This window comes from Leptopilina boulardi, unplaced genomic scaffold, assembly GCF_019393585.1.
Source record: "Leptopilina boulardi isolate dan_hultmark-lab unplaced genomic scaffold, ZJU_Lbou_2.1 LbouV2_123, whole genome shotgun sequence".
NCBI classification, from domain to species: domain Eukaryota; kingdom Metazoa; phylum Arthropoda; class Insecta; order Hymenoptera; family Figitidae; genus Leptopilina; species Leptopilina boulardi.
The window spans coordinates 4,533,616-4,557,626 of NW_026137667.1; the positions used below are offsets into that span (position 1 = coordinate 4,533,616).

The following is a 24,011-nucleotide window of genomic DNA, read 5'->3' on the forward strand; positions in this document are numbered from 1 at the left end:
AATCTCTATTTTTATATATATAATTATATTATTTAATTATGTTATATTGCGTTATTTTATTTACTTTTTTTATTAGAAAAAAATTCAATTAAATTTTTCCAAAAGATTTTTTTTTATCTTTTCATCGAATTTTTTACAACTTTTTTTTCTATTATAATTAATAATTAGAAATAATATTATAAATTTTTAATGAAAATTTTTTCTACTAATTATATTATATTACATTATTTTATATTATTTTATATTATTTTATATTATTTTATATTATTTTATATTATATTACATTATTTTATATTATATAACATTATTTTATATTATATTATATTATTTTTAGATTACATTTTACTATTTATTATTTTGATAGAAAAAATAAAAAAAAATTTTATAAAAATTGTTAATTGAAGAATAATATTCAAATTAACGTTTAATAACAACTAATTCATTAAGTTTTGATCGAATTGATTGAGCAGATAATTATATAATATTATTAGATAAGTGACAACAAGGCGGATATCCAACTGACTGAACATTATAATTTGTCTCTAGCGCAATATGACAATAAATTTATATGAATATAATGAGAATTTTTATTTTCATTTAGAATTTGAAATAAAAGAAATTCACTGATTTCATTGATTTGAAAGAAAAAATTAAAATTAGAAAGGTGAACTAAAATTCATGAGTTCGCGAGAAAACACATGAGGAAATGGTAAGGTTTATTTTCATGCTTTCTTCATTTTTCTTCTTAATTATATACTTGATTAAAAAAATTTTTCAATTTTCTTTATTTATAACTAAACTTAAAAAAAAACTTCTAAAAAAATAAAATAAAAATAAAAACTATATGAAAAAATAAATTTTTCGTTGCACCATTCGTTTAAAATTAATTCATTCATCCACGATTTTTATTTTATTTTTATTATTATTTATTATTATTTATTACTATTTTACAATTTTTTTCTCCTTTAATTTCCTTATTTTTTTTTAATTATTTTTTTTTTTTTGTAAAAATTTTAATTTTAGTGTATAATTAAATCAGCAAATATTTATATTTTCTTTAAATTGTAAATAATTTCAAAAAAATAAGCAAAAAAATTTTTTTTTATATAAAAATATATAAATTATTATTATAAAATTCATAACTGAAATAAAAATAGAAATTGTATCTGGAAATACAGGAAATAAGTTGTTTATCCGGTTTCTATTAAAATCTAGTTGTAAACGATTAATTAAATTTTTTAAAAATATCCTTTTTTTAAATTTATTTTAAACATTAGTAAATTATAGAGCAACTTAAAGAGTTGTTTGCACTTTCTATAAAGTTTGATTTTTAATCATCTCAATTTATATTAAAGTTTCAATTAAAAAACATATCAAACACAGAATCAAAATTATCGAAATAAAAATTTGAAAGTAAAAAACATATAAATAACTGGAAAAGAAAAATAGATTAAATAATTAAGAATATAGTAAGAAAAAAAATAAACAAAATAGAATTATTTATTTTTACGGATCTAACACAATTATAACAAAAAAAAAAATCTGAGCTTAATAGAAAAAAATGCTACAATCATTTTTCGTAAACAAACGGATTTAAATTGTAATAAAATAATAAAAATTCTATAACACTAAAAAAATACATAAATTATAAAAATAATAAAAATAAATATAAATAATTCATCACAAAGAAAAAAACTCACGTTCTTTCGCCGCAGACGAAGCTTATAAGAAAATAATACACAGCATTGCAGACTCCAAAATTGAAATAGAAATATCCCCGCACCAATGTTAAATTGTATTTGTCAAAAAAATACTATCATGATAAGTTTGTTGTATTTTTTTATAATAATAAAAATTATTATTTTTGTATTTGATAATTATCATTGAATTTAATATAAACAAATTTTTTTTTTTTTCTATAAAATATCGAAAGGTTTTATTCAGCGCGCGATCATGACGAGAAATGCCGCGATTAATATCGCGGCGTGCGATTTCCTTATTTGGTCAAAGGACAAACGAGGGGGGGGAGGGGGTATAATATACGTTATATACCGTTAGGGGAAAAATCAATGGATTTTACTTCGTCAACCCCTCGTTCAGATAGCGCTGTATATTATTTACAGGGAAAGGCGGTGAAAATTCAAAAATTTTTCATGACTGTTGAATTTAGTGTATATATATACTAAATTTTTATATATTAAAAATTTATATTTTATTTAGTAAAATAAAAATTTAAAATTTAATTTTTTTTAAAGTAAAAATGTAAATTTTTTTGATTTAGTAAAAACCGAACTATTTTTTACTTATATAGGAATTTTAGATAATTTTAGAAATTTTCTTGTGGAATTTTCATGTTTGTCTCTCTCCATGTAAATTGGCTAAAGTCCATATGACTATATGCAATGAAAAAAAAAAGAACCGCAAAGTGGAAGTGAATTTACTTCGAAAATAGCATTTATGTGTTCAAGAATTTCAACCTAAACTTTTAGGCGTTAATTATTAAAATTTTTTGGGGAAAAAAAATTTATTATTTACAAAAATAAATATATTAATACATAATTATAATATAAAAATTATAATATAAATTGAAAAAAAATTATTCCAGTAATTTTTTTTATATTCTTTTTTTTAAATAATAAAAATTACCCAAAAAAAATATTAATACATAATTATAATATAAAAATTATAATATAAATTGAAAAAAAATTATTCCAGTAATTTTTTTTTATATTCTTTTTTTTAAATAATAAAAATTACCCAAAAAAAATATTAATACATAATTATAATATAAAAATTATAATATAAATTGAAAAAAAATTATTCCAGTAATTTTTTTATTTTTTTTAAATAATAAAAATTAAAAAAATTTATTTTGTTTATAAAATGAAAATTTCAATTTTGTTATTAATAATTTTTTAAGTGTTGGAATTTTTATTTTACACGGATTCGTGAGAGAAATTTACCCAAATTTTTAAAAACTTTTACGTAAAAAAAAAAAGAAAAAATTCTTCGTCATAAGCTTTAGAGAACGACCCTGGAGGTCTGACTCAGCAAGCACGCCGGGGGTAAAAAGTTATTGTCTACCAAAATGAGCGGCAAACACTCTCAACGTGGATATATTATACACACTATATACGCCAATGTACCCTCAGACTTTTATAATCTTTGATTTTTATCTTCCAAAAAGTTTTTGACCCCAATATTTTTTTTTTAATTAAAAAAAAAAAATGTAATTTCCTAAATAATTTAAAAAAAAAAATTGTTTTCACACAAATTTTTTTTTCAACTAGTGTAATAATAATACTAATTAAATATAAAAAAATGTTAACTAATTAATAGTATTAAAAGTAATTAATAATAAATAAAAATAATATTAAAATAATATAAAAATAATATAAAAATAATATAAAAATAATTATTAATAATAATAAAATTAATATTAATAGTAAATTAATTAACAAATGAATTATTATTTCGTATAGGTATATTATAAACAATTATTTATACGAAATAATAATTATTTTCCAAACATAAATTTTTTTTTTATCAATTAATTTCTTGTATTTTATTAAATTTTAATTTAGAATTTTTTGTATTTAATTTTTTTTTTTGATTCAATTAAAATTTGCACATATATGTAATCAAGAAATAATTGCATGTTTATATGAATTTCACACCACGTATATGCTTATCAAATATTATATATAGTTATAACAGCGTGAGCGCGATATAAATTATATATATGTGTGTGTTTCAATGTAAACAAAAGATAATAAATGCAGATATGCATATATAATGCATCAGTAAACTACAAAATTTTATTTACGATTATTGAATGAAAGTTTAAAAGTAAACGTGTTCGCTCACGTATATATTATTATCACTTTCTATACATAGTAAATTCACAACTTGTCATTTATTATTTAATCTCAACACATATGAACATAAAAAAAAAACATAAAATTACAAATTCGAAAAAAAATATTAAAAAAATGTTATTAATTAATTTTAAATAATAAAAAAAATATTTAAAAAATTTTATTAATTAATTTTAAATAAAAAAAAATTAATTAAAATTATACTGGTTTTTTATATATATATAATTAAATTTTAGAATTTGAGAAATTTTTTTTGGTTCTAATTGAAAAAAAAAATTAATCTAATTAAAAAAATTAATAATAATTATAATTTTAATTTTGGTAGAAAGAGATAATAATAGACATTTTGGGATAGATTTTTCCAAGTTTTTTTAAACCACTTTATTTAGGGTGTGATATTATATTTATATAGTGGAGTAAATTTTGGATTAACTATAATGGCATAGATGATATCAAAGTTGAATTCGATTGGGGCCATTAAACTATTTGACATGTCAGTGCCATTAACATAATTTCATGGCGCATCAAATTTATTTAAAGACAAGGTGCGCCGCTTTTTTTTTTTATTCTTTTATAATTGAAGAATGTAATTATTACTCAATGCTATTCACTATATTGTATTATTAGAATATTATTTTGCAAATAATTATTTTTAATTATGATGAAAATAATAATTATTAATTATTATTATAAAATAATAATTATTAATTATTTTGTAAATAAATTATTTTTAATTATTAATTCATTAAATTTTTTTATAAATACAAATTATTTTTAATTATTATTAAAATTATTTGTATTTCTTATTTTCTAAATAAAATTATTTTCTAAATCAAAAAAAGACAATAGTTTATTTTTACTTTTTTTTGAAGATAGTGACCTGCCTCCATAAAGTGAATTGCCTCAAGGTCATAGCTTCTGATTCATGTGGGCTTTTATAATCTAGATTAGGGGACCAAATCGGACAACATCTGACACCTCAATTAACATATATATACTTCTTTTCGAGCAGTCTCGAAAAAAAAGCCACTTTATTGTTTTAACTCTTGTCTGCGAGTACAAATTCAATTATTTAAAGTGTTAATTTAGATTAAATTGATTCCTTACGATAAATGAAAATATTTTATTTACAAAAATAATTTATTAATAATTAAAACAAAATTAAAAATTATTATTATAATATTATAGATAATATTATAATTAATAGTATAATTTAATTTTGTATAATTTATATTTGTTTCAGATTAAATTGATTCTTTACGATAAATGAAAAAATTTTATTTACAAAAATAGTTTATTAATAATAAAAACAAAATTAAAAATTATAAATTATTATTACAATATTATAGATAATATTATAATTAATAATTTAATTTTGTAAAACATATATTTGTATTTAAATTATAAATAAATAAAAAGATTTTTTTTTTAAATATTTTTTTTAGTTAAAAAAATATAAAAGAAACAAAAAATGTTTATAATTTGTTAACAAAATAGTTATAGTCCCCCATAAAAAATATATGTGCGAATTATTTCCGACCCATTTCCTGTTGACCTGTGGTTTAAAATTAGTCGATGTTTAAAGCACGAGAGGAGGATTTACTCAAATTGGGCAAGTGTGTATATATACTTTTTGAAATATATTCACCCCATTATTCTTGTCTTTCAAAATTCAGTCTACCGTGGGAATGATATGATATGGCAGGTGGTCATTTAACCGGAAACAAAGCCAACAACTATATAGAGAAAAGTTAAAGAGTTTTCTGACGTAATTAGATGCGGTAAGGGTTATATGTCCTGGAATCTCTGTATACATATATATATATATTTTTTTTTTTTTCAACGTCAAGGGAAATTTCATGGTTTCGTGCTCTTATTGGCCACAAAGCGTTAAAAACCAGGACGGTTATAAATAAAACTTGATATATACATTTCCAATCTCAAAATAATATTTTTTGCACATTGAAAAAAAAAAATAAAAAAAAAATAGATAAAAACAAAAAAATACAAAACGAGTTTATATTATATTAAAATATATATGTGGACAATTGTCGGAAATCGTAGGCGACAATAATGAACGTCTATTAAAGTCGTTTTTATACTTTAATTCCAGCGAATCAATTGACATTCATTGTTGTCCTTTTGACCCTTTATGGTGCTCCCGTGCCTGCGGATTAATATGTAAAACAAATAAAAATGCGCGCCTTCATTTATCACCCCATAGAAAAAAAAAAAAAAAAAATTAATGTACCCCCCAAAAAAAATGTATTCAATCAACTAAAATATTTTTGTTTCAATTGTAAGCAAAAATTTTTTTTATTTTTTGAAATAAATAAAAAATAAAATAAAAATTGAAACAAAATTTGAAAAAAATAAAAAATAAAATAAAAATTGAAAAAAAATTGAAATAAATAAGAAATAAAATAAAATTTGAAACAAAATTTGAAATAAATAAAAAATAAAATAAAAATTGAAACAAAATTTGAAATAAATAAATAATTATTTAAAAGAAATAAAATTTGAAACAAAATTTGAAATAAATAAATAATTATTTAAAAGAAATAAAATTTGAAACAAATATTTATTTAGATATGTATGATAAAATGTAAAAAAAAAATTCGGCATGATAAAAAATAAATTTTTTTGACAAGAAAATTGAAACTTATATTCTTCGATTTTTTTTTCTTTTTTTGTAACTGACAGAGGGATTAGCCTACTTCCGAAAGAGTACAAATAAAAGGAAAGAGGCAAACATTTTGTGACAAATGGGAAAAAAAGTGTATATATATGTGAGATATACGGAAGAAGGAACTCGTTATTCCAGTTCGACTTGAAAAGCAAGACCTACTTCAATCTTATAATGGAAAAATCGCGATTTCAATCGTATAATATAGTCGATAGACAACGAAACGCTTTTATATTTTAAAATCGAAAATTTCCCAAAAATATATTATCACTCAAAAAAATTTTAATTATTGATTATAAAAAATTATATTATATTATTATTATATTATTATATTATTATTATATTATTATTTAATTATGTACCAAAAAAAACAATGCAAATTTTAATTTACCATTTCGCGAAATATTTTATTTAAATATTATTTATTTATATATAAAATAAATAAATATAATAAAATAAATAAAAAAATAAACTATTCATTTAGCTCTCAGACAAATTTTATTTTATTTTTGAATTCGAAATTTTTTGACTCTCGTGTCACTGTTTTTAAAATTTTGCATAATATTTAGTTAAATTTGAAAGGGAGGGAAATTTTTGTTTATAAATGCGAATATAGAAAGGACAAAAAAAAAGTCAATTGGGGGTTATTTTTTTAAAGAATAATCCTTCTTTATTTTCCAAGTATATTTGCGTCACGGTTAAGGGGACAAGGACGCATCTCACACATGCACGTGTGGTGAAACAATTTCTCACGACACGTGAGCCCCTTGCATCCGTTATATAGTCAATGTTTTACTTTTCTCTCCCTATATATATATATATATATATATGCATATATTTTTCTTTTGTAACACAACCACATGCAAAAAAAATAGGGGATGGGTTGATGATATTTCGAACCAACTACAAACAGTAATCGATATATGTACAGGTACACGTGAAATTTGATATTCATCCTCTTTTATATAAAAAACACGGATATACCAAAAAATCACATGAAACTGAATTTTAACTTTACAAAATTTTGCTTCAATTTTTTTTTTGAAATTTTTTAAAAATATAAATAAATATTTTATTTTCTAATAAAAAAAAACAATGTAAAAAATATAGTACAGAAGTACTATTAAACTAAATAAATAAGAATAAAAATAAAAAAAAAAATAATTTCATAGTTTTCATAATTTAAAAATAATAATTATTTCTTATTTATAAAAAAAAATTGTTTAATATAACTTTAATAACAACAAAAAAGGTGTTTAATTTTTTTTTTTGTCATTTGAAATAAATTTGCCTATATAAAAAAATAAATAAAAGCTGAATAATTTTTTTTTTTAAATTTAATTGAATGAAAAACGCGAGTTTAAGAACAGCTCATTAGAAGAAAAAAAAAAGTAATATTTCAATATAATGGGTTCGTTAAAATGGATGAATAATAGCAAAATGATAAATATGCATCTCATAACAATATTTATGAGACTTTCCTTTTCTTTTCTAGTTCTCCAAATCTGCAAAGAGGCGTGCAACCTGATTACTAATATATATAATTATATATTAAACTATACCACATTCTCTTTATTATAGTAATGAGCGCGAATAATTAGGTAACATGTTATTACTCCCACATGCATTAGAGCAACTGTCGATGGAGAATTTTTTGATCCGCAATACAAGAAGCAACTTTCAATATTTTTTTTAAGATTTTTTTTTTCTTTTAATTTAAAAAATTTGTTAATTTAACAGTAATTTGTTTACATCATGCCCTGATTCTCGGTAACAAAATAATGCTATTATTTCTAGTTGGAGTAATCTGAGCACTATACATTAACCTTTTAAGCACTTACGCGATCATTACACACATACATACAATATTAAATGATCATTTGTTCTGTAAATTTGTTTCATTTTTTCTACTCTTTTTATTTTTATTAAACAATTTGTTTTTTATTCTTTTTATTTATTATTAATTATATTTATTTAAACTATTTATTTTTTATTATTAATAAATTTTTAAATTATTTATTATTATTTTATTAGTATTTACTATTATTATTTATTTATTATTTAATAAATAAAATTTTAAAAAAACAATAAAGAATCTTAATTATTGAAATTTATTTAATAAATAAAGTTTTTAAAAAGTAATATTTATATGATACACTGAAAAAAATTTATTTGATTCAAATAATCGACTATTATCAAATAAATATTTATTTCTATCAAATAATTATTAAACGTTAAGTACTATAGCTTCTTTAGCAATTATTATAATGAGATAAGAAAAAATTAATTAAAATAATTAAAATATAGAGAGAACTTTACATATATATATATATATATATATATATATATAGAAAGAAAATGAAGTTGTTAATTTAAAAAAAAAGAAGATAAGTATCAAGTGGATATATATATATTTTTCATAATAAGCTTGATTAAAAATTTCCTTTTCAAGTCACACAGGGACTCATCTAATAGATAAACATCAGACAATTAATTAGGGTGAAAATTCCTTTCGTCCAAACTAGTAACTTATATATATATTCATATACAATAATAAATTAAAATATAAACAAAAAGTTAGTCTACAGGAACGAATTTTTATTCTCTCTTCATATAAATTTTTTTTTTCCCGGACTATACAAAGTATTTTTGCGAGCAGTCTCTAAACTTATTATATATATATATATATATATTTCTTTTTATAGGTCGCGTGATTCTGAACAATTTTTATAAAAGGAGCATTGACCATAAATTCAACAAGCTCCACAAGTTCCTTTTTAATGATTTTCAAGAAATAATTAAAAAATTTCTTACATATACTTTTTACGGTATGGCGGTATGTACTTTTTATTTCCTTTTTACCTTTTAAAAAGTACATACCTTAAAATATGTGTTAAAAAAAAAAAATTAAATATTTATATACGAAAAAATAATATTTGTAATGCACTGGAACCTCAGTTATTGAAACAGATTCTCATTAACTAGAGTTCCAGTGTATTATAATATATTGTATATTTATAATAAAATATAATTAATTATTATTTATTAACATATTATTTAATTTATTAATTATATAATTAATATATTATTTAATTTATTAATTATATAATTAATATCATAAAATTAATTATTAATTATAATATAATAATAATAATAATTAGTTACTTAATTTGTTAATTAATTATTGCTAATAAAAATTTAAAAAATGATAATAGTGATAAGTGATAGAAAAATACGAAAATAATTAAAAAACAGAGTGCAAGAAACAATTTAATTATTTCTTTATATTTTGTTAATAGAAATTGCTATTATTTTGCCTGCGGTTATTTTTTTTTCTCTTTGCTTTATTTAAAAAATGACAAATCAACGTAAAAGAATTTCAATTGAAATGCAGTGTGACACCTGTGACTAATAAAAAAAAATCGTAATAATTTATATAAAAATTCAATTAAATTAGTTTTATATAAATAATAACTGTTCTTTTTTTTTAAAGAATTTTTAAATATATTTTTTAAATATTAAAATGCACACTGAGAAACGTGAAGCATTTTTTTTATTTATTATGGATATACACTAGAACCTCAGTTAATGAGACAAGTGAGATAAATCAATATCTCGAGTTCAAGTATATTTCCTATAATAAATATTATAAATTGTATATTATAATTAATATATAATTATTATAATATATTAACAAATTAATTAATAAACAATATAATAATATAAATTTTAAAATAAATAAAAAATAAAAAAAAAATAAAATTTGAAATTAATTTTTAATGAATATAAAAGAAAATATAAAATTTTGCTTATTATTCAGCATAAAAAACTATAAATATATATTATAAAACAGTTTTTATGCTGAATGAACGGAATACTGAAAGTAAAGTTTATTTACCTTTTCAAGAAACTGAACGTCCCGTAACATGACTCAACATCAAATTGACTTCAAGGATGAGGCAAAACAAGGTTAATTGTGCAACACACTACTGTAGAATTCAAAAGATCTTTGCACACTATTGTTCTCTCCACGCCATTTATTTAAACTTCCGGTCGAATTTAACAACAACGTATTATATCCATAATGTCTCATGAAAAATCATTGAACCCTTTTTTTTTCTCTCTCTCTCTCTCTCTCTCTCTTCTTTCATCAATCACAAATTTGAAGAAAAAAAAAATTTAATTGTTCCTTTTTTTATTTTTTTTTTTTGAAAAAAGATGCACTTGGAACACGTGTGATAACGTTATCAGAACGGGGTACTTATGTATGTATATATATTGATAAAAAAAACGTACACACACATTGTTTATAAACTCCCCTTTTTTTTAAATGTTACAATACATTTAAATAATTTTTTTTAATTAACATTTTTTGTAAATAGATTTTTTTTTTTTATTTTTATAATATTATATAATATTTTTATATTATAAAATATGTTAAATGGAATAAATGGAAAAATTGATAAATGCTTTATGAAACACGCTGCTCGGCAGCTGACGTTTAACTGTCAAAGTGTGGTGTAGGTTTCATGGTATAGAAAAGACTCGAGCCCCCAACTCAACAGTCCCTCTTCGCAAGTCAGCTGATCGCCCCTCTGCTATACATATATTACCACGAGGAGGGTCGATCCTCGAGGTACATACACATAATATACAGACAGACAGACGGACAGACAGACAGGCAAGATTTCTGTTTCAATGTATACATATAACAAAACTTGCATTTTCACATACGATTCGCCACCCTTTCGTCTGCAAAGTTTAGTCTTTTTAATTAAAAAAAAAAAATAAATAAATAATAATAATCCCTTATGAAAATTCCTTATAAGAAAATAATGTTAAAGCTGAAATGTTTTCAGTATAATGTTTTTTTGTATAATATTTTCGCGATTATAGGCAATTTATTATAAGAAATTGATTATAAAATTTTTTTTTACGCAAATAATTATAAAAATATAATTCTTAGAGACTCTGTAATGAAATTATTACAATTTTATAATTATGAAAATGTAATTATATTGAAAATATAATTTTTCACGTGCAAAAATTAAAATATTATAAAATTAAAATTATAAAAATTTAATTACAGAAATTAATTAATTTTTTATTTTACTGATAACTATATATAATTTTGTAATTTTGTACTTTACTGCGATAACTATATATATAGTTATCCAGTAAAATACAAAATTAATTAATTTCTGTAATTAATTTTTTATAATTTTAATTTTATGACATTTTAATTTTTGCACGTGAAAAATTATATTTTCTATAATTACATTTTCATAATTATAAAATTTAATTTAATTACAGAAATTAATTAATTTTGTATTTTACTGATAACTATATATATAGTTATCTGATAACTATATATATAGTTATCAGTAAAATACAAAATTACAAAACTATATATAGTTATCAGTAAAATACAAAATTAATTAATTTCTGTAATTAAATTTTTATAATTTTAATTTTATGACATTTTAATTTTTGCACGTGAAAAATTATATTTTCTATAATTACATTTTCATAATTATAAAATTGTAATGATTTCATTACAGAGTCTCTAATAATTATATTTTTATAATTATTTGCGAAAAAAAAATTTTATAATGAATTTCTTATAATAAATTACCTATAATCGCGAAAATATTATACAAAAAACATTATACTGAAAACATTTCAGCTTTAACATTATTTTCTTATAAGGAATTTTCATAAGTGATTTCCAATAAAATATTTTAATGAAAAAATATTTTTTAAATTAATGTGTAATTTTTAAAGTATTTTTTATAATAAATTTCTAGTAAATGGCAAATTTTTTTTTTACTAGAATAAAAAATATTTAAAAACAAATTTAAAAAAAAAAATAATATTTACAAATAATACGTTAAAAAATATTAACGTTTCGAAATACCGATCTCCTTTTTAGATTTTATTTATCCGTGTAACATTGTTGAGAAATTTTTTTTAATGTTTTATTTATTTAAATATATAATTTAATTTTTTAAAAATTATTAATTAAATAACTTTTTTTTTATTCATTTTGCTTCGATGACATTTAGTTCGAAAAATTAAAAAAAAAAAAAAGTCAATTCATTAGTAATCCAAGCAAAAACGGATCAAAAAAATCGTTATTTAGTTAATATTTTTTTTTTTAAATCCAATATTCACAATTAAATATATTTAATTATATAAAACATTCAAAAAATAAACAAATTTCTCAACAATGTTCTAATTCTAGTTTTGAAAAATTTGCCATCTATAGAAATTTATTATTAAATTATCAAATGTAACAAAAAATAATCTTAATTATTGAAATTATATTTCATCAAAAATTTAGAGAGTTGAAAATTAAATAATAGACGGAAAAAAATTTATGATTAAAAATAATTTTAATAGTTTTAGGCGTTCGAAAAAAATTTTCTAAAAAAGTGTTTATTTTTTTATAATTTTTGATCCAAGGATTTGAAATTTGGTTTTTGTTTGTATTTCTAGAAGTAAAATAGGGAGAAAATATAACGGACCTAAATGAAATTAATTTTTATAGAATTTTTAGTTCGAAAAATTAAAAAAAAAGAATTTTAATAGAAAATAAAAATCAAACGTATTTAATTTTTTTTCAATAAAATATATTCATCGCAAAAATTGTCACCTGGAAATTCCACGGGATTTTCCTTTAGATCAATTAATTACATTGAAAGATTATTAAAAAAAAGTCATACTCGTAAATTCCAAGGGATTTTCTCGCTTTAATTATAATTATTTAATATTGAATACCTATATTTTTCAGAGATTGCAAATTTTTTTCAAAACTTTTTATTTTATAATCAAAACTTTCTCCAATTATTCGTTAAATGAAAAAAAAAATTCCTGCACGATACAGAATCCAATATTTAAAAAAAAATATTCTAAATTATTGATTAAAACAATATTAATAATAAAAGTCAGTACAGCATGAAAGATTTTTTCTTCCTTTATATATATATATATAGTAAATTCACTTGATAATTATAATCATATTTGAGGAACTTTAATATTTGCATATATTTATAGTAAATACAATAAAAATTCACCTTGAAAAAAGAAAGCAATATTTTTTAAACAATTTTTTTTTTATGATATTATACTCAATAAAAAATTTTGCACGTAGAGTAAAGAAAAATTGGGTCAACTATGTGAATTATAAAGTATGAAATTAGGTATATGTGTCAGAAAAAGTCAACACAATAATAAATCAGTTTGATATCGCGTTTTGAATCTAGATAAGGATTCTCCTTTAAAAATCAAAGTAGAAAAATGTTTGTGCAGTTGTGCAAAAAATTTTCTCCATTTCTCTTTAATTTTTTTTTTTTTATCGAGAATTTTTTTTTATTCACTTTTTTATCAGAATCAGAAGTCAAGAATATTTTCAAAAATTTCGAATTAAAAATTGTATATTTCAAGTCAAAAATTCATTTATTCCTTCTCATTGTTAATTTCCTTGAAAAAAAAATTTAAAATTATAATCACTTTCCGTTTTTTGAATTATTATATATTATTATTGTTTATAAATTATAATTCAAACTGATTTGAATTTGATTGATTCAGAAAAGAAAAATTTATCTCCAAATTCTATATATGAAAATTTGCTAAAAAAAAAAATTATTTACAAAGTCATTGCAACATAATGTAATTAAATTTTTAATTGCATGAGAGGGAAAACTTATATATAAATAAAAATTTATGCAAATTTTTTTTTTTACTGATTTCATACGATAACAACTGAACACATATAAGGTATCGAGTTTATTGTTAATCATTTAATATTGAATTATATATAACAGATAATTTTACTTCCCGTTAAAAAAAAAAAAAAAAAATTGTGCATATATTTATTTGCATCGCGAGAGGTGTTTAAAGAGAAATTTTCAAGTGAAAATTCACATTCCAAGTTTTGCATTATTATTGTATATAAGGAAAATGAGAAATTTTTTTTTTAATATAATTAATTATTAAAAAAAATTACAAAATAAAAAATTTATTTATTCCTATTTTTTTACATTTTTATTAGACTGAATTTGTGGAATTCTTCAAAAAAAAAAAAAATGGTTTACCTTATTTTATTACTCATTTCAACGATACATGCCCATCAAGTAAGTTTAATATATTAAAATTATTAAAAAATTTTAATTTTATTAAAAAAATTTCTTTCAGGTTCACAAACATATGTCTGATGTAGAATTAAAGGATATTTTTCAAATCAGTCATACTTCAGGTATTTAAGATAATTTTTCATGCTATTATTTTTAATATAATTTCAAATATAATTGTTAATTAACAAATATTAAATTATTTATAAATATTTTTTTTTTGTTTTTGTTTTTAAATAATATTGTGAGATTAAATTTTTTCAGAAATTCCACAATATGAACTAGTTTCTGTAAAACATAAAATTAACAAAAGAAGTGAAAAACAAATAATTGAAGCTCAAATTTCAAATCAAAAGAAAACACTCTTTTTGAATCCAACTGAAGGTTTTTTAGCGGGAAAAAATACAAAAGTTTGGCTTGGTAAAACAAAAAAAATTGAAGATGATTCTTTGTCTGATCTTAAATTCAAAATAATTCCAAATGTAAGTATAAAATTTTTTAATATTAAATAAGTTTTTTGTTTTTAATATAAAAAAAAATTGTAAACCATTTTCATTTTTTTAAATCAGATAATGGATGATGTGGGAGAATTTTTTCATGATTTAAATAATGGAGCGGCACTACGAATGAGAAGAGATTTAAATGGTCACACACTTTGGGTATATTTTAATATTAATTAGTAAATAGAAAAAAAAGAAATTGAAAATTTTTATTTTACTTCTTTTTTTTTATTCCATTTGCAAAAAAAAAAAAATATTTGAAATCATTGTCAAAATGTAAAAAAAAAACTTAATTTTTAATTGTTCTATAAATTAAAATTATTAATTAATTATAGGATGGAACATTTGGTTCTGATCATATGATACGTTCTCTGCCTGAACGTCATAGAAAAAATTGTACTCTTGTACCATGTAATTTTACATCATTTGAAAAAGATAAAAATGATTTTTTGACTACGTATCATCATATTATTTATAAAATAGAAAATATTTTAGAAGAAAATTTTGAGACGCCATATTGTAAGTTCAATTTTTTGTTTTTACTAATTACTTTGAACAATAAATATATTATATTATTTTTAGAAAATTTTAGCAATTTTTTTTTCCAAATTAGATAATGTCCCAATGGAAATTTACTCTGGACCACCATCAGTTGTTTATCCCGAAATATTAGTTGTCGTCGACGAAGCACTTTTCAGGTAAAAAAAAAATACTAAGCGAAAAATAAAATCTATTAAAATTATTATTTAATTTTTAATTAATTTCCTTTTTTTTTAAATTTTGTTATTAATTTCCTTTTTTAAAGTTATATTTTTTGAAAATCATTTTATAATTATTTTATAATTATTTTTTAAAAATTTTTTTATAATAATTTTGTTTTTTTTAAATTAATTTTATTAGTAAGTTTGATAAAAACGTGAAGAATGCAGTTAGTTATCTTCTAACTTTTTGGAATGCAGTCGATTTACGATATAGAAATCTCAATAGTCCAAAAGTGCGTTTAAATATTGCAGGAATTGTTTTAATGGAGGTAAATAATCGTTTTTTTTTATTGAAAATTTATTTTTATATTAAAAATTTTTAATTAAAAATTTCTTTTTAATTTAAAGGGATCCCTCGAATATTCCAATGGTTATTTGGAGAAAAATGGAGATAAAAGTTATATATTGAATTTACTTTTACCACAAACTGGCTTTTATTTTATTCATAGATGGGCCGCAGCCAATGAAGCATATTTCGATATGGTCGTTCTTACCACTGGGTAAATAATTATTTCATAAAAAATTTTATTATATACATTTTTTAATGTTTAAATAAAATATTTTTTTGTTAATTTTTTTTACACCATTTTTCTAAAAAAATTATCCAAAATTATATTGGATATTTTTTTGTTGAAATAAATTTTCTATTACAGATACCAATTGTTGAATCAAATTCAAAATAACGTGACACGAAAAGATGAAGGTAGAATTTTCTTTTCTATATTATTAATAGAAAAAAAATATATATTTAATTAGAAATTTATAACATTTTTATTGTTTTAGACAAATAAATTTTCCACTGATTTATTTTATTTATTAGGTGGTGCTTATTTTCAAGGAGCTTGCAATTTCACATATTCCATTGCTGTAGGAGTTTTTCATGATAATGGAGGTTTTCAAGGTTTAACTTCCGGTTCTCATGAAATTGGTCATTTGTATGTATATCAAAAAATCAAAAAATATTAAAAAATAAAAATTTTTTTTTTTTTAGATTGGGTGCACCACATGACATTGATTATTCAGACAATGATTGTAAATGGGATTTAGGATATATGATGAGCTATGTAAATGGATCTGAGAGAAGAGTTAGATTAAATCGTTGCAATCAAAAACAAATGCGTGATTTTCTTAAGTATAATATTTTACATAGCAGAAATTAGAAAAAATTTAATTTTTGCCAGGAATAAAAATATAATTTTTTTTTTTTTGCAGTTCAGATAAAACATTGTGTCTTCGAAATTCACCAATTGCAAATGAACCAATATCAAAAATTTTGCCAGGCAAATATATGTCATTAGATGAACAATGTATGAAAAAAACGGGACATACATCTTGTGATGTAAATATGAAAATATTTTTTAAATATATAGAAAAGAGTTTTGATATTAATTAAATTTTTTTTTTTAGTATGGCGAAAAACACTGTGTTCAGTTACACTGTAAAGAAATAAAAGATAATAAAGAAATTTGTTCTGCTTTTGAACCGGCAGCAGAAGGATCAAAATGTGGATATAAGAAGGTATTTTTAATTTAAAAAAAAAAAAATTCATTCTTTTTGAATAATGCTTTGTTTTTTATAAATTCCTTTTTTCAGTACTGTTTAAACGCAGAATGTGTGGATGAATCAGCCGAAACTGTTCAAAATTTATTTACTTATCTATAGTTTTTTTTATACTAAACAAATTATTTTTGTAATTTTTAGTTTTTTAAATTAAATTTTTTTGTTATTCACACTGAAAAAAGGGTTTGGTATTAACAACCAAACGTTTGGTTGGTATTTAAGCAACCAAAATTTTTTTGTTGAATCAACAAAATTTTAATTGTCTCAACCAAAATTTGTTTGACACAATCAAAATTAGAAAAAAACGATTTTTGTTGTCCTAACTAAAGTTTAATTGAGACAACCAAAATTTTGTTGATTCAACAAAAAAATTTTGGTTGCTTAAATACCAACCAAACGTTTAGTTGTTAATACCAAACCTTTTTTTCAGTGCAAAATAATCTTAATTTATTTTTAAAAAAAATTTGTATATAAATTATAATTTAATAAATTTTAATAAATAAAATTAATTAATTTGAAATTGTAACGGAAATTTAATTATTCTCATCGTCATAGATTTGTTTTTATTTTGTATCTCAAGTAACCTTCAATTTGACAAAAGATTAGAATAATAATACCTATTCTATAGCTATATAGATATACAAATAATCGAATCTGTATTATATTATCTCTGCCTGTATATAATGCTTTTGTACACATATTGTAAAGAATAAAATACCATTGCAACCTTAAACAAAAAATGACTGTACCGAGTCCAAATCTGGAATGATCGATGGACTCACTCATTATGCAGTCAATATATGTGTTATATTATTGTGATAATGTCGACTGCCGTTCATTTTGCATTTTTGTTTAATTATTTTCAACACTCAGTATTTAATCAAAACAGATGGCTCACAAGAGAAAAAAAAAATTTCTATTTCGAAAAATCGTTTATTTTAATTCTCTTAATTCATAAAATTAATTATTAAAAAAAAAAAATCTGAAAAATACATAGTGACAAAGTGAATAAATTATTTATCAAAAATCAATTATTGTATAATAAAAAATAACGAAAATTAATAATAAATAATAATTAATTATTAAATAATTGATTTTCAATAATATAAATAAATCAGCACATACCTTTATAAAACCTAAAAGAATATAAGATTAGAAAACATCCTACTCTAGATTAAAATTTGAGAATTTAATTTACTAAATAAATAATAATTAATATTTGTCTTAAATTATTAAGTTTCAAGTTAATGGAAAAAGAAAAGAATCAAAGTCTATATACATAAAAAGAAAATTAATTCGTAATTGTTAAAAATTAATTATGCAATTAAATTTACTAAATGTGATAAAATAAATCCTAGAAAAGTTGAGAAATATTTTACAAAAAATCCACTAGTTAATTAAATAGATTAAAAATAATTTGAAAAAAACAAATTATATATCATTAATCGATTTAATTGCTGTCACTATGAAATTTTTCTAATTTGTTACAACTTGCCTTCGGCTAATTTTTTTATGAAGACAAGAGGGACTTACAATTTTTGATGATTTCTGGATGCTGTGGAATCACTTCATCTCTCAGGGACTCCAATTTTTGTCACTATTCTGAAAAATAAAAATTATATTATTTACCAATAGGTTAAATTTAAATATAACGCGCTAAAATTTGTCAGTCTTTACGTACAGTTCTGCGCATATTTTAATCTCGACACCAAAGTCTGTACCATTATCTTTTCTTTAAATGCTTTTTAAATATATAATTCCTAATTGAAATTATTATTTTAAAATTATTTTATTATATATTCTTTCTAAATTATATATTTATCTAAGTTAATTACAACTATGAATGAAATTAAAAATAATTTGACTTTCGTTGTACTTCTCTTCCCACGGAAATGCTAACAGTGTGACCATTAATTCTTAAAATAATTATTCGAATAATTTTCTTTAAATTTCCTTTAAATAATAAATTATCTTGTTTTATTATATAAATATTTTTCAATTTTGTTGACTGTACATTTAATTTAGTTTTCATTATTAAAATTCTTTTATTTACAATTAAAATTTATTGAAAAGTATAGGGATTTTTTTTTTTGAAAACATTTTCCCCCAAATTGGCTCGAAAGGGAAAGCGCGTGACTCTCTCTTTCCGTTCCCCTCTCCCTAAACTGATCTTTGGCGTCATTGCTTGGCGTGTTCTTTCCAGTTGCGTTAGCTCCGCCATTATTCGTCGCTCAGTCCAGCAGTGAAAGTGCCTCTCAAAAGCCGTTAATTCCCATCGAAATTCGTAAGTAATTTAATTATATTTTTAATAGCTAATTGTTTAAAATTATTTTTCATTTAAATAATTGCATTTCAATTATTTCAATTATTTTTCTGCCTTTTTAAAAATATAAAATTCACTTCCTGAAAAAAACGTGCTCGTTAGGTTATAGACATGGCATTTTTTCTTTAAATCGACAATTTCTTACACAAATTCAAAAGAAATGGACAATATTATTAATAATTTTTTCTTATTTTATCATTAGAATGAAGAAAAACGTATTGAGAAATACATTTTTGACATTTATATGTCGAATATTCTACATCAAATGAATCATCAAGTTTCGAGAGAAAATCAACATTTAGTTTCTCAATTTCGCTTCTTCTGCAGAATGGGAGCATTTCTAAACTTTTTGTTGAAATAGAAAACTGAATTTCAATATTTCAACGTTTAAAATGAAAATATGAATGGAATTTATCAAGGTGAGTCAGCATTTTCTTTTTTCTACTTTGCAAAATATTTTATTTATTTAGAACAATAATATTCTAAAAAGTGACGCCATAAAAAAAAATTGTTTTGAAAATCTACAATTAGTTTTTATAAAATGTTTTATAGTGGAAACATGGTCAATTTTGTTACGAATAAAATTAATCAACATTAAAATTCAGGTGAGAATTAAAAAATTTCAGATTTCAAACCATTTGTCAACTTTAAGGTTATGATACCCATTTTGGAATCTGTAAATGTTTAAATTATCATCTGAATTGTAGTGTTAATGGTTTATTTTATTCATAAAAAAATTGACCAAATTTCAACTGCAGAACATTTTATAATACTAATTATTGTATATATTTATAATTTACATAATTACACTTATAATAATAATAATTTCTTTTTGCTTTAGGAGAATCATGCATTGCATATTAAAGCAATATAAGGCAGTGCTGAGGAGTTCCGAGAATGAGATTTTTTTCCATCAACAACTTTCCTGCTTCACTGGATAACACTTTTGAAAAGGAATTCTCAGAACTTCTAATCTCTTCATAAATTATAATCTTCGAGGTGAGAAAAGAGATAAAAATTTCAAACAAAGTATATTTTCACTTTAATTTGAAATATTTTATTCAAAAAGGTAAAACACCTCCTTCCTTAAAAAAGGATTTAGAAAAAACTTCCGAACTTAAAAATTAATATTGTGTCATATTAAAATAAATATTGACGCAAATATTTAATAGTAGTGTTAATTGCTATTAAATTTATTCAATTATATTTCATCAGTCTTAATGGCTGTCATATTCTTCATATTAAAATAACTTATTAATGTTTTTGCTAGTGTAGCAGTTGTCACTACAAAGACTGGGCGTCAGATACCTTTTAATTTCTTTTTGAATTTTTCATAAAATTTATTTAGAACGACATATGATTGTCGTATACTTCCTGAACATAATTCGATTGTGTAAATAAAAATAGTCTTTTTTTAAAATTCAATTTATAAAAGAATCATTACTAATTATAAATCATATAAAAATTAACTTTTTCCTTCAACAATACTCGATCGTATTAAAAATCAAATTGTTTTTTTTTGTTATTGGTTTCATTTAATAATTATTCATAATAATTTATTATTTTCTTTTTTCAAAACCAATTCGATCGTACATTTTTATTAACTGAACATAAATTTTAGATTGCTATAAGGCAAAATTGGAACAATTTAAAAATTTTTTTTATACAGTGTACGAATTATCAATTAATCTTTTCAACATTGAATTTATTCATCATCTAGTATGGAACATTTTTTCAAAATATTGTTCACTTATTCATTCACCTATTGTTCACTTCCTTTTTTCACTTAATTCAACGCAACGTTTATTCATCATTAATATAAAAAAAACCTTTTTACCCATTATTAAAGAAAAATTGCTAACTAATTAATTAATAAATAATATTTCATCTTAATCATTGTAATTAATATACTCAATTATTTGAGTTACATATTATCTTCATGGATATTTTTAATAAAACGATTTCTCCAATCGTTGCATTTATTCATCATCAATTACATTGTGTATTTGTATTTTTTCAAATGCAATAAGAAAGATTTTTTGTTAAAATAGAAAACTGTTTATGTAAAAAAATTTTCGACGAATTTGATTTTTTATGATTCAAAACGGTTTTGTATTATTGTTAAAACCGAAAAAATTAAATTCACAAAATATATGTAATTATATTATTAATTTGTTTAATACAAAAAAAATTGATTTAAAAAACCTAGTTTTTGTTTAAAATCCCATCCCTACGTTTAGTTTTTAATTAATTATTAAATAAATAATAAATTATATCTATGAATTTTCTAAAAGCCATAGAGTTTATTAAATAATTCACAAAGAACTGAGAAAAAGTATTAAATAGTTATTTATAATAAGTAAATAATAAAAATTAATTTAATTGACAAAAAAAATATCTAATAAAATAATTGAAATTGCTATTATTTTACAAAAAGTATTTAAAATAAACAGTTATTCCTATTTACCGACTGACAATTAAAAATCTTGTGGGTGATAATCTGAATAAACTCTGCGAAGTTCGTCAGTTTTATCATAGAGGGAAGCACGAAGAACTTTTCATTCAAAGAATAAAATTTCAAATACATCGTAACTTTCCCCGTACAAGAAAAGTTTATAAATTAGTTGTTACGCGAAGCATAATTATAATAATTTGATTATAATTTAATAGGAAACTTTTTTTCAAAAAAAAAAAAAAGTTTGTTATTTTTCATATATGTATATGAAAATTTTATGATTGGACAGGTAGAAAATTTTTTAACATGAAAACAGCCACTTATTCAATTAGATTCACTTTCACATAACTCCTGTATTTATTTAAGATCTATAATTTACAAAATTGGTGCTTTCTGAAAAATAGTTTGCGATTGCTAATATTTTTTTAATATTTTTTTAAAAAAGAAACATCTCCCGTGTGACATGTATACACATACACATATTTAATGTCTAAATTAAATGCCTTATCGAATTTTTCCACAGGTAAAAAACATTCTATATAATGACAGAGCATTTGGTACACATTTTTTATTCATTCAACAGACATCAACCGCTCATTCATTTGAAAATATCGACACACGTGTTGTAAATCCGGTTTTCCATATAGACATTACTTAAATAATATACAACACGTATAAGTGGTGAAAGAGTTAATTAATTTTAACGTACATTTAATTAAACGATTGAAAAGAAACTAAAAGAAAATTGCATATTTACTTTTAGAAAATTTTCTAATCGACTTGTAAGTTACTAAATAGCCTTATTTAGTAGATTTACTAAAAAGAATATTCATATATATAAAAAAAAATTTTTTTGCTTTAATTCGTATACGTTCGTTTAAATAAATTTCAATTAGTTTTATATATTTTTCAACAGATTTTAACTGTTTCAAACTGGTTTTATTTACTTTCTAACATGTTTTAAGCAGTCCAAACTGGTTTTGTTTATTTTTCAACATGTTTTAACTGATCCAAAATGGGTTTTTTTTATTTTTTAACTTATTTAAACTGGTTTTCTTTATTTTTCAACAGGTTTTAACTGGTTCAAAATGGTTTTATTTACTTTCTAACATGTTTTAACCAGTCCGTACTGGTTTCGTTTAAGTTTTAACATGTTTTAATTTATTTAAAGTGATTTTATTTATTTTTTAACATGTTTTAACTAATCCAAAACGGTTTTATTTATTTTTTAACTTGTTTTAACTTATTTAAACTGGTTTTATTTATTTTTCAACAGGTTTTAACTGGTCCAAAATGGTTTTATTTATTTTCTTTATGTTTTAACTAGTCCAAACTGTTTTTTTTATTTTTTAATATATTTTAACTTGTTTTAAATGGTTTTATTTACTTTTTAAAATGTTTTAACTAGTCCAAAACGGTTTTATTTATTTTTTAACTTATTTAAACTGGTTTTATTTATTTTTCAACATATTTTAACTGGTCCAACACGGTTTCATTTACTTTTCATCATGTTTTAACTAGTCCAAAACGGTTTTCTTTATTTTTTAACTTGTTTTAACTAATTTAAACTGGTTTTATTTATTTTTCAACAGGTTTTAACTGGTCCAAAATGGTTTTATTTACTTTCTAACATGTTTTAACCAGTCCGTACTGGTTTTGTTTTCGTTTTAACATGTTTTAATTTATTTAAACTGGTTTTATTTATTTTTTAACATG

At 20.8% G+C, this 24,011-nt stretch overlaps 2 protein-coding genes and 1 long non-coding RNA gene across 8 annotated transcripts in view; 2 read left to right on the forward strand and 1 right to left on the reverse strand.

The window, feature by feature from the left end:
* Positions 1-24,011, reverse strand: part of LOC127288737 (CYFIP-related Rac1 interactor B) — a 93,725-nt gene that overhangs the window by 8,319 nt on the left and 61,395 nt on the right. For 2 of the 5 annotated variants that reach the window (XM_051316384.1, XM_051316391.1), the window contains exon 1: positions 10,463-10,961. The gene's annotated coding sequence lies outside the window, so the exon portion shown is untranslated. Of the gene's footprint in view, positions 1-1,700; positions 1,963-10,462; positions 10,962-19,050; positions 19,120-24,011 lie in introns of those variants that run through there. The other 3 variants (XM_051316395.1, XM_051316377.1, XM_051316387.1) reach the window with 3 other exon arrangements.
* Positions 14,208-17,913, forward strand: LOC127288715 (venom metalloproteinase 3-like). Of its 2 annotated transcripts, XM_051316348.1 has the most exons (15): positions 14,208-14,343; positions 14,618-14,699; positions 14,761-14,821; positions 14,961-15,178; positions 15,266-15,355; positions 15,532-15,715; positions 15,810-15,894; positions 16,097-16,226; positions 16,306-16,457; positions 16,611-16,660; positions 16,778-16,892; positions 16,949-17,089; positions 17,170-17,296; positions 17,365-17,475; positions 17,551-17,913. In XM_051316348.1, exons 2-15 carry the CDS (start codon positions 14,652-14,654, stop codon positions 17,617-17,619), a joined length of 1,581 nt encoding a protein of 526 aa, XP_051172305.1. In that variant the 5' UTR covers positions 14,208-14,343; positions 14,618-14,651; the 3' UTR covers positions 17,620-17,913. The 2 variants fall into 2 exon arrangements, with proteins under 2 accessions (XP_051172305.1, XP_051172294.1); XM_051316337.1 differs by lacking the exon at positions 14,208-14,343 and having other exon boundaries at positions 14,506-14,699.
* On the forward strand, positions 19,652-21,224 carry LOC127288769 (uncharacterized). The gene is made up of 3 exons (XR_007844086.1): positions 19,652-19,801; positions 20,043-20,259; positions 20,682-21,224. It is a non-coding gene; the product is annotated as an uncharacterized LOC127288769 (long non-coding RNA).